We start from the raw sequence: 12,961 nt of genomic DNA, 5'->3' as shown, positions 1-12,961 counted from the left end.
GCTCATACATAATGGAGTAGTGAATATCATATCAGTGGACTTACTATTATTTTTAAAACATATTTGAAACGTTTAACCATTAATACATTATAAGAACATAATCACTTGAACTTAAAAGGCTTTAAACCCTTGGACATTACAAATGAAACACAACCAAATGTGTCTTCTTGTAGTACTCTCCTTATTTATTATCATATGCTTATTTTACTTTTAGGCCAACCGTGCTTCTTTCCACCATGCCTAAGGTTCAGCCTTAATGCACCCTGCAAAAATCATCATATTTTATCCCGATCAGTACCATTTTCGTGTTGCTGGAACAATAAAATGGTGCATTTTTAAGGGTGGGTGGTTGTGTGTGTGTGTGTGTGTGTGTGTTTTTTTTTTCTTGGTTTTGGGGGGGGGGGTTCAGCTACACACAACATCTAACATCTATGCCCATACCATTTTAAACGACCACTAAGATAGTGGTCAGACAGTTGTTTTGATCAATGTATTTCAAAGTTTGACCATCTGTGGTCTGAAGGTCCGTCCGGAAATTGGCTGGACAACCATTCTGACCAATCATTTTCAATGTTAAATTTTTTTTCTGTTCAAAATGACTGCCTGAGTGTTTTTGTGAATGATCTTTTGATATTGTAAATCAGATGGGGGTGGTGTAGCTATAGCATGACCTTTTTATGGGTACTTGACAGAATCATTTTTTTTTTCTTTTTGAATGGTGGCAGCATTATAAAACTGGAAATCTTAAGCGAGGAGCTAGAGACACAAGTACAAAGTGTTCCGAAAGAAACACATATGTGGAGCAATCGATATTAGGGCTAATCTTGTATGGGATGTTGAGGCCGCACTTGCCGGGAATGCTGTTAGCATTGTTGATATTGATGCCGGAGTTGGATTTTAAAATAGCCTTTAAGCAACCACAGGCAGCCTGATGGTCAGGGGTTGATTTTGCGGCATTGTTGAGTCCAGAAAGCGAACCACAACAAGCAGGTGGCACAGCACCACCTTTTGTTAGGTACCCAAGGCATGGCGCCAAGCTACTCACCACCTGACCACAGCTAATAGCCTCGGCAAAGGGCGCTGAGACAGCCACCACGAGACATAAAACAACCAATACTGTCCTTGCCATTTGTTTATTATTTTTAGAATGAAATTTTGTATGTTTTTAGAACTATGTTGATGCTAGAAATAGTGTGTATTGGTACATATTTATATTGCTGTTTTTGCATGCCCCATGTGTGTATTCTAGGATATTAATTACTAATTGTTCGGTGGAGTTTGGGTTAGGCATTAATAAAATCTTCAACGCTTCTGATGTTTGAATTTGCCTAACTTTGTGTTAGTAATCCGTTTCTATCAATAATAATGATCGAATCCAAGTATGGATCGCTAACAACCTAACCTTTCCGACAATTTAAGAGACTATAGATAAGACACTAATTAATCAAAATGACGCCACGAGGCCGAGGCCTACTGGGTTTTCCCTTATGGGTTGGTCCTGGGTTTGAATATCTGGAGCGTCAAACTAATAATCGATGGTTGAAATTCCGTCTCCGGGTTCGAACTCGAGTATTTGTGATTGGTAGGACTAATGGCTTACCACGTAGTAAAAATGGCTTTTGAAAATAGTTAATCCAAGAAATACTGAAACTCTATTTCGTGAAACTTATTTTGTTTGATGAATGGTTCTAATACATTTATTTTGGGCCTTGAATTTCAGATTCCTTAAATACGATGTCCTATAAAACCATAAGTATACAAAATAAATAAAAAAAATTGTTGAATGCTTTTCTTTCACGTGCATATATCAAGTTTGGTTGTTCAAAACAGTAAATAAAGGAAAAACTTGGTTGTTTAAAAAAAATAATAAAAAAATAAACAGATGAAAAGCTAAAACACAAGAACAGACATTAACAAGTTTCCTTTTAACCTCACACCATTTGGTCACTTTGGTGTGGTGGCAAAGTTGATTTAATAACACATTGAAGGTTGGGTGTTTAAGTCGTATGTAAATAATATTTATTTGACTGCTAAAAAGAAAATTAACAAGTTTCCTTTTAATTAATTTATTGAATGCTTTTCTTTTCACATGCATATATCAAGTTTCTAGCAATTATTAGCAAGCCTCCTTTTTAATTGTACCATGTGGAATAATTCATTGCTTTGGGCTCATTTTCTGTGTGTGTTTTTTAACGACCAATTTATATAAAAAGATGGTGGTTAAAGAAAACTAACTAAACATCACAAAATCAAAATTACATGAAAGAATTGGGTTTTAAAACCACTTGGTCCAAAAAATACTAATGTTTATATTTCAAGTAACGTACAATCCATAAAAACGAAAAATGGACTAACAAATCATAATGAACTCCATTTTAAAATCATTAGATCGTAGATAGCCTCATAACCTTCATTCCAATGTTTATAAATCACCCATCACATAATATACAAATGATTCAGTCCACCACATTTTTCTTCATAAAAATAAATAAATTACACTAACGTTAGTATAGTAACTGAAATATGAAACCATTCCGAACCAAGATCAAATCGTTTTTTGCAACTACACACAAGCAGTATCGAAACTTGAAGAAAAACGGGGTCCCAGACCACCATAATCATTTGCCACCGTACACGAGATAAAAGGATGTTAAGGCGCCTCTGTGTGTGTTATGAACAAAACGGACATATTATAAATGAAATATCCAACCCTTTGTCATAAAGGTTAGTCCTCGTTTCTTATCCATTCAATCGAAGTGTCCAAAAAAAAAATTAACTAAATTTTTTTGTAATGCTCCTATTCTAAATAGTTTGCATCACCCTTCTTGAAGCATCCTCTTTTCTATGGATTTCCGTTCTCTTTTTGATTTTCATGTTCCCAATCCCACAAATTAATCACTATTTTTCGTCTACTCATATTGTTCAAGAAAGTTTCGAAATGAATCAAATCGCTCCTCTTCCACTCCCTCTCTAATATTCATGCGCCAATGATATGTTGTATACCTTTTATAGCTATCAAGGATATTGATTTAATCACTCTGTATATAAGACTTATTATGCTTAATTGCAAATTTTGAGTTCTAGATTTTTTAAACACTTATAAGACCATGTATGGGGTGTTTGGGATTGCTTCTTAAAAGTGCTTATGGTTTTTTGGAGAGGCAAAATATCCAAAATGCCCCTCCAAAAGCACCTAAAAGCTAATTGTAGTTTTTTGGTGCTTTTGGAGGGGCATTTTGGATATTTTGCCTCTCCAAAAAGCCATAAGCACTTTTAAGAAGCAATCCCAAACATGCCCGTATTATGGTCCATTTTGCTTATACTTCTATCAATTGTCACGCCTGCATAACTTTAATGCAAAAACATTTGTTCCTCTATCATTTAACTCATCCAATGGTTTTGAGAAAATGCACAAAATAGCCATCAGCTTCCGTTGGATCCGACAGAAGCACTAGTTTCCGGTGGAACACTATAGCCTGTAACAAATTGCCACGTGTCTAACGGGTTTGTCAGCTCTGGCGGAAGAGGTGAAGATCCGACGACACTTTAAAGGGATCCTCCGGAAGAGATTTGGATCCGACAAAACGATCATTTGTCAACATGTTTTGTTTGCTTCTTCGATTCCGGCGATGTTACCTTGATTGAAGTCTTGTTCCTGCCAGCTTCTTCGTTTTTCCGGTGGTGATGTTTGGCCACCGTTCAAAGGCAGGTTTATGAAACAAATAATATTCGCTCATTTTGTTCAATGATGTACTAAAGGATTTCAACGAAAAATAATAGTTTCAATTCATCTTCTTTAACCAAAACAAACCCTAGAACAACCCCTTTTCCGATTCAAAATTGGTGCTCAATGATTACAATTAAGATATCAAAACTTAGGGCTTTTGATCGGAATATGAAAACGAGTCGATTACTATAACGAGTTATATCTTCAATGAAAAGCTACAAATTTTAAATGAGCATGTACTACCAGGTTTTAAAGTTCAAATGGGCCGGCTATTAGTGGGTTTGTTGGGCTGATTGTTGGGTTGCTTGACACGACTTGTGTCTGTAAAGAGTAAAGACCCATATGCCCGATGGGTTTAAAAGGTTGAGTTTTTCACAATTCAAAGTTTCAAACACACACGTACCTGTTTTCGTAGGTTTGATTTCTTTTTTTTAATTGTAACGATCGCTTGACCGTTGTTCAACGGCCTTCTCACACAATTCACTAGCAGGATTTTTGTTGAACACCCCCCCCTCACCCACCCCCGGCATATTCCTGGTCGCGGCCGGGTTTCTTTAGTGTCCACACCGTGTGCTCTTAGAAATATGGTTTAATATAAGATCAACCTTGGTACAGTTATGTAAAACCGTGCAAATCACCTTATCCTTAATTAAGCAAAAAGTATAAGGATTATTCACCTGTAATTTCTCTTCTGATTAACACCATAAATCAAAGCACATTAATCATAAGACATAATGTGGGCACACTTTAATAAAAGTCAAAGGCAAACAAATCATAAATATATAACAAAACAACGAGATCACAATCATAGTTTTCTAGACATAGGGCGTTAATAGTGGACAACCGTGGTGATCAAAATATCTAGAAAAACCAATCACATAACTAAGAAGGATGTTGTCTAAGACATGTTTAAAATTTTCAATTCATTTGTTTTAGTATATACGTTTCTAGATGTTATTAAGGGAAAAAGAAAAAAGATATAAATTAAGATAAATAAAATACAACACCGTCGGTGTCCATTTAAACCATATATTGATTTGTGTGCCAAGTTCAAAGTTCATCTTCTCTGTGTTCTGGTTTCCTGTGTGTTCTCATAACATGCGGTCTCCAAATTAATTATTAATTGATATTCAATAGACAATAAAATTATTAAACACCGTCAATATACAATTGTACAATAGCGTTTACAACAATTTTTTTTAAAAAAAAACACTACTAGACATGTTTGCCGTTGTTTAATTAGACATTTAAAAACCTAACCGTGTAAAATGCTAGTAATGAAACTTAGAGAAATTGTATATAACACTTTTAAAATAAACAATACATCATTAGACTTGTTTGTCATTTATTTGTTGTGAGCTTCAAATACCTGACCGTCCAGTAAACTATCATTGAAAGTTAAATAATTTGTATATGACACCCGATAAACCAACATATATTACATTACCTAGTTAAACCAACAGATCAAAAAGGTAATTGTGTTAAACTCTAAAAAAATTGTCAAAAAGATTATTCTTCAAAACTGATCGATTATAATCTGTCTTGAAAAGTTAGAAAACATTTACAGAAGATAATTAAATCCCTAAAACGTTATAACACAAAACACTCAAACCAAATGCATATGTGTCTCAATCCATGAAATAAGAACATGCATGTTATGTCACTCTCAATACATTTCTCAATGAGCACGAGAAATGATTACTTGTGTGTAAGTTAGAGGATACTGGATACGCCCTAGAGATCATGAAAAGGCCCCTTGCTGAGTTGTCAAGAAAACTATATTTATGTTTAACCGGAATCCTGAAAAAACGTATTGTATCATTCAACGTTTCACTAGCATATATAAGTGACGTATTTTCAAAAAGTGTTTTTAGGTAATCACAAGGATAAGATTCATAGAGATTGAGGATAGAGTATATTCGTATTGGCTCAGATTTTGATACAATTAAAGCATTGTATATTTATATCAAACAAATGTTTTGTAAAATATAAAACAAGTATTTAAATGCCCATGTTTATATAAATACATATATTTTTTGAAAGACTTAAGCTAATAAAAGGAAACTATGATCTATTTATAAACCGGTACCAATTGGCCATACATCCAGACCCCTGAGGTCGGGTGTGATAGAATTTGTGTCGGTTTGCCATTACAATGCATGAATATTGTTTTTTTTTTGTTACAGTCAATAATGACTGAATTCACGTCTGTTCACCGCCACATGTAGGTTTTCCAATGAATTTTCCAATGAATATGTGACCGTAATTACTATTCACTTTGCTCTTATAATCTGTCAATTCTCTCCTAAGATGCGCGTTAAATCAACTTTTTTTAACGTTTAATTTGGATCACTGACGGATCGCTGACCTGCCCGCTTATGTCCATTCCCCTAGTACAACTAGCGGAGACCAACCATATGTGAGAAAACCCTCTGGTTCAACCAGAAACCCCCTTTTTTTTGTCACAAGTGGGATTTGAATCGACATAAAATCTCCCTCTTTTTAAATTGATGTCTTTACGTGATCGAACTAAGGGGCTGTTTGTTTACATCTGAATGGAACCATTCAAATGTAAACATCTGATTCATTCAGACTCAGACTGTTTGGTTTCAAACAGAAAAAAATTTGAATGAATAAAATTAGGTCTGGAGAATTCAGACTTGTTGTTGCTGAATGAGACAGAGGCTCATTCAGACTTGACTCATTAGATCTAAATGAAACAAACAGCCCTGAAGGTTCATTGTCATGCGTGAAATCAAGTATGAGTATTAAATGTTAGTTTATTATTATTATTATTATTATTATTGGTTTGTTTGTTTGTTGATGATCCGAGTGTGAAAATTTAGTCGGTGATGTGTTTTTTAGTAATGTAACGGATTCACTGTAAAAAATTACTTTTCATTTTAAACAAAGTAAAGAAAATGTAAACTAGAAATTAGCACCGACAAAAGAAACGTGAACATTTTTTTGTTGGATTCTAAGAAAGGGTGAGGCTAGCCAGGTATAGAAAAATCAGCGGTAGAAAAGGGACAGCTTGTATTCTAGATCTTGAAAGCGGACACTAGTTGCTTCTACGTGCGATCCCCATACAAAGATACAACCGACTAAGACATGCAAGGATTATTGTCTGTTTCGGTTAGCTTAGCATGCCCGTCACATCAGATTCACAGGGGTGTCACACCATAACATGGTGGGTGCTATTAAGCCCCTTCGGACATAAGTCTTAAAAGATGTGTGGAAATGTGATTTTATTTAACTTCAAAACCAATAACAAAAGTACGCGTGTAATGAGGCGTCAACCTAGTTCATTATATACTAAGATAAATATCAACTTGTTGGCCGGTGCCACAAGATCCTTTTTAGCACCAACTGTTTGACCTTTTATATAACTAATTTCAGTGTTTATCTAAATTGATTTTTTTGTCTAATGGCTTAAGTTTTATTTGCTAGCATCTTCTAAAGATGCACCTGAGTTAGAGTCTCTTTGGCTTCAAGCTGTTTTTTGTTTAGGTTATCTTCTAAGTGTTGCATAGTTGTTATATTAGCAGTATTTTTTTTTAATCGAGTCTCTTAGCTACAAGTTTTTTTAGCTATTCTTTTATGTGTTTTTTTATTATCTATTTATGTATATAAAAGTATGCTTTTTTTTTGTTTAACATATGATAATTGTTTTTAGGCTTAGTTCCATACTTTTCGACCTAACTAATACCGAAAGAATTTGTGTCAACTCGCCGACCTAACGCCCATGTTTATTTAAACATATTAACTTGACGAAATTAGTTTTTGGGTTTAGCATATGTACCGTTACAAACGTAGCCGATATCGCTCAAATTTGCATCGACTTGCCGCTGCAATGTCCATCTTTTACCGACCGAATAAGCGTCATTTTTAATATTTTATTTTTTTTGTATTATAGTCTATAAGATTTCAATACTATTTTGGGCGTCTATTAATTTACTTTAGGGTTTAATGTTATTTTTTGTTTCACTTTGATTATAAGTTGTATGTGTTCTGATACTCTTTTGGGTGTTTACAAACTTAATGTTTATTTAGTCTTGGTGTTGTAACAAACTTAAACGATACCAACTATATTCGTGTCTGCTCCAGCAGGTTTGCTATCTAGTTATACATTAATAATACTAGTAGGAGACCCGCGCGATGCGGCGGGAATTGATACCGTTTAACATTCAATTGATGCTATACTGTCATAAAATAAAATGCATATATAATACTTCCAACATCTTACATTGGTTTCGATTATGCAAGATATAATCTACCATATATTCCATTGATTGCAGTATCTCATAACTAGCACGATCGTCGTTGTCATCATGGATACGGACGTAGAGAAGCTGCCACTAACGTGCGAAGTTACTACTTTCGAATACACATGATAAACTGCAACAAACAAAAAGCTATTGTTGGTTGGAGTGGCGAAAAAGATGCACTCGTAGTGTAATTAGATGCATAAACATGCATACACAAAAAATGTATATGCAAATATAACATGTGGTAATCAGAATATAAATACGGTATCGAAGTACATATACATATATATGTAGAAATCATAATATACATAATGTAATCATAATACTATTTTTATCTTCGTCTATGAATTTTTTTTATAATACCCTATTTAATATTCGCTAGGTTATTATTTTTTCTTCTGCATTCAACATTGACCATAACTTTTTGTTTAACTATAATCAGCAGAAACAAGCATTCCAAAAGGTCAAGTTTGACCAGTAAAAAGTTAAAGTTGGCATATAAAACATAATTGTTCAAAATGAGCACCATACTCTTCAAAAACAAAACGACCAAAGTACCCCTCTTGTCGCATAATATCCCTAGACGGTCGCAATTAGTTTGTTAAATATTTCCACTCTGACCTGGATACACCTACCCCAAACATGACACGATTAACCCGTTGAACCTAAATAGGTTCCTAAAATATTTAATTAATTTGTTCAGTCTGGAACATAAAAAATTTATATATTTTTTGCATTTTTAGAAAGGGTCAAAATTTCAATGCAAAGGTGAACAAGCTTTGTATAATTAGTTTGTCGTACAGTTCAGAATAAAGCGTAACCCAAATCGACCCGTTTGAGTTCTTATAACTGGTAATAATGCTTTTGTTTTTATGTCGTTTTTTATCAGTCAAAACGGGCTTTTGTCAAAATGTTGTGTCAGAAATATAACTTAATCCAAAAAGACCGGTTGTGACTTTGTAATGGGTGAAAATGTTTTTGTTTTCGGTGTGGATGACCCACCTCAGTTTTTATCGGGTCGAACGGGTTTGGTCGGGCTAGAAATAAACCTGAACCCAAATCGACTCGTTTTCATTTCTATATTTACTATGACCAGTATCTTGTCTATAATTCCCATATTGCCCCTCAGTTAAAGAAAATTCATTTTTGCACGGGTAGCTATATCTAAGTTTCGTTACCTGTATTCTAGTAAATTTGATTAATTATTCAGTTAATATTCAAAAAAAAATCATCTCTAGAAATTAATCATAACTACAAAAGTCATTTTTCAAACTTAGAGCTTATTCAGGATATACAGCTAACAACGGGTTGAAATTGTTACCTCAATAGTCGAACGAAAACAAATAAGGGAGTGAAGCAGCAACAATGGAATATGGATCGCTGAAATAAATAAACAAACTTTCATATCAAAACTCAAATCTGGACAAAAACTCAGTATTAAAATATTTGGCCCGTTTCAACCCGTATAAATTTGCAGCATTAGACCTGATATATTTCATGTGGGAGTAAGGCCATAACCACGCCCCTTTTCTTGTATTCGAACTCTATTTCAAGACGGTTTAACTCGGCATTCGTTACTCCCCCTACCGAGCGTAAAACGCATTGTTGTAACGCCTGTTTGAAATAAAGAGTCAGGTAACATATTAAAATCGAAAGGAGATAAAAGAAAAAATAAATGATTACACAAATGGTCCATGTGGTATATTTAGACTCAAGTAGTGTATCTTTTATACAAAACTGAATTCTTAACATACCGGATGGACTATTCGTGTATATCTTTAATAAAATGAGAGTAAGTTACATAAATCTCTGGGACCGGATTCATCATGCCACATAAGCTCGTTATACGAGACAAAAAACTGCTGTCATGTTGACCGTTTAAGAAGTCAAACTGTGAAAAACTGTTCCAGTGATGAAGAACTGTGAACATTTGAAGCAATCCGTTTCGTTTTTGTTGAAATGTGAAGCTGGTGTATGATAAACCTCTGTAATAAAAAAAACAAGATACATATCAGCATGTATTAGTAGCATTATGTATGCATGTACACACGTGTTTATTTTAGAGAATACAAAATTCAAATTCTTCTAAAGCAACCATATTGAAACAACCAAATTGCTTTACAGATTAAAATTAGATGCAGATGTTACGGCCTTTTATCTCAAAAATAATTCTAGTCTCATACAGTTATTAACATTATTTATTATTTAATTATAAATACCGCCAATTGAGAAGTGATTTCTGGATTTGAGTCTATATGTCAATCTGGTTCCAACTGCCTAACAAACGACATTCTCCCATTCTCTGTACTACAAAATAGTACCTACAAATACATAATATAATAAAAATTATTAGCAAAGTATTTGTGGGTCCTATAAGTTTACCGGTAACAGGTTCTAACTATCACCACCCACACAAACTTTCTCTCTCTATTCTCTAATAATTAATTATTTATTATTACCTTGTCCTTAACCAAGCCACCAGACGTAAAAATCCTGGCATTTTCCAAAGCCGTTAAAACCCTCATCTACAAATTACATAATTTTCAAATTCGTTAAAAACATTGTTTTAAAAGATTCTATAAATGGAAGTATGAGATCCTGCATACTTGGCTTTCATCATCAAGAACTCTTTCCATGAGATAAAGGTTACAATATTTTGTCATCTCCGATACAACTTCCAAAACAGAAGATTTCACAGTTGCTTGATTCTGCTAGATATGATGAAAATTAGAAATAAATTAACTTTATTCAGATATTAATATATGCAGAAAAAGTAAATTATCACAACCTGAAGCTCTTCGGGGGTGTTTTCCTCCAGAATAACACCAAGCAACCGACAAGTTACCTGCATAAAAATTCATTGAAATTAAGAATAACATAATGTTTTGGTAATCTTAAGAATCTTTAATTAAATTACTTACAAGCTTGAACAAAAATTATTAATTTAACCTTTTTACCACACTCCATCTTTTCATACAAAAAATGCAACATTTGGCTTGGTAAGTAGTTTAATGAAAATGTTTAAATATCAAGTACATGTCCAAAATGCCCTTGATGACAAGATAAAAAACTTGCAAAACACGACCGAATTTACTAAATGTAAGTAAGAAAACTTGCAAGGCTTGTAAACGAACCAAGTGCTCAGTGAACAGTTCATGAACCATCTGATGAGGAGTTCGTTTATTTAATAAGCGAACAAACATGAGCAAAAAATTTAGACTATTTAGTTAAACGAGCGGACATTATCACATGTCTCATTCTTTAATTTATGTTCGTGAGTATTCGTTTATGTATGTTCATTTTAAAATCGTTAGTTTTAGTCTATTTAAGTCAGTTTTTTTAATATATTCATTAAATTTTTGGCCCATTATGACTTAGTCTAGTTTTAAACGAACATACATAAACGGACATAAACATATTCATTTTCTTAACCAACAAATACGAACAAGAAAACCTGTTTTAGTTGTTCGTGTTCGACCGTTTGTTCGGTTAAGGTTAAACAAAAAAACACGCTCGGTTTGTGTTCGTTCGGTTTGTTTACAAGCCTAAAACTTGCAAAACAATAAAGTAGTAATTTAAAAAGCACACCTTTCTTCCATCACTTAATTTCTGCCTGAACATGTGTCCCAATGTAAGCTGTATGAACAAAAATAGAAACAACATATTAATTAGTATACGAAAACAAAACAAAAAATCAATTTTTTTTAATTAAATTTGAATTTACATTTTCAGGTTGTAACAACCCATCATTTTCTCTTAAATCTTCAGAAGATAACAAATTTTCATTGGGTTCACTATTGAATCCAGAAGTGCCAAGTTGACTTTTAGGTTGACTTCTTCGAGGCGTTCTTAATGCCCTCCATGTAATTATGAACAACCGATGAAAACACCTCTGTTTTATTGGTTTTCCGTCCGAAGAGGTGAATTTGAAGGAAACCCATTGAAAATGCGGCTTGATCTTGAAAAGAAGGTTATGACATGCCCTAAAATGGAGATTTTACTCAAATTGATAAGATGAGAAGGAACATGAAGATGTAGCAGGAGACAATTCTTATCAATTTCAAAGTGAATTTTTGAATACGGAAATGATCGGGTAAATGAAAATAGGGTAGGAGCAAGAGAGTGGGTATATATATAGTAAGTTGGTAACTGTAAACTTATGTAACTGTGATTTGAGTAGGATGGTGTCATATGTAAATAGTTTAAAAATGAATGGTCATTTTGAAACTTTGAATCTAATCACAAAAAGTATTTGCATTAATAGACTTGTACATTAATGCAATAGTGACTTGTACATTATTACCCGCATCTCAATATTTAATACTATTTATATCGAAACGTAGACAAAAATAAGCGTGTCGCTATGCCATGTTAAAAATTTTTGAGAACTTAATATATTCAAAGATATGACACAAAAACAAAAAGAAACTAAAATAGAGGAATATATGGTTAAACTTAAGGGTGTGGAATAGTAATTTTTATACAAAATTTCAAAAGTTTAATATAGTTGAGGGGTAAATAATGTAACTATAATTTAAACAATTAAAGATCCATGAATGAGTGATGATTGAAAGACAAAAATACCCTCAACTTCCTCAAGACATGCATAAAGGTTAAGTACAATAGGCAATCAAAGTTATACCTCTTAAATTTTAAGAGGTACTTAACTCCTCTAGTATATATAGTAGAGATAGAGATAAAAACTACCTTTCAAGTTTTTACACATGAATTATCATCATAAAACAAATCTTATGTGGATCTAGTTATCATTTTATTTTGTTTTGGAAAGAAATATAACATGAACGGGAAGGCTAGGGGTATACTTATTCTGAAGGCATTACGTAGGGCCTATGAAATAATTGTCTCATAAATGCTTACATAAAAGAGTCGGGACCCAACTCCCAACTACTCCTACTCCATTGCCATGCCTCACTTCTTACATTTTCACACTTGTGCTTGGTGATTT

At 33.4% G+C, this 12,961-nt stretch overlaps 1 protein-coding gene across 1 annotated transcript; it reads right to left on the bottom strand.

Annotated features, from left to right (window-relative positions):
- Positions 1-9,794: 9,794 nt before the first annotated feature.
- On the bottom strand, positions 9,795-11,978 carry LOC143568456 (peroxisome biogenesis protein 22-like; the record flags this gene model as incomplete). Its single annotated transcript, XM_077054611.1, has 7 exons — positions 9,795-9,980; positions 10,215-10,316; positions 10,455-10,520; positions 10,602-10,703; positions 10,784-10,840; positions 11,584-11,631; positions 11,720-11,978. Coding segments are annotated over 6 exons (595 nt in total), but the record flags the coding sequence as incomplete, so codon positions are not given.
- Positions 11,979-12,961: the final 983 nt, after the last annotated feature.

The sequence above is a fragment of the Bidens hawaiensis genome, unplaced genomic scaffold, assembly GCF_021521415.1.
Source record: "Bidens hawaiensis isolate Kalapana, Puna unplaced genomic scaffold, B.hawaiensis_p1.1 tig00023992_1, whole genome shotgun sequence".
In the NCBI taxonomy this organism is placed as follows: Eukaryota; Viridiplantae; Streptophyta; class Magnoliopsida; order Asterales; family Asteraceae; genus Bidens; species Bidens hawaiensis.
This window is presented reverse-complemented; position numbering and strand designations above follow the sequence as displayed.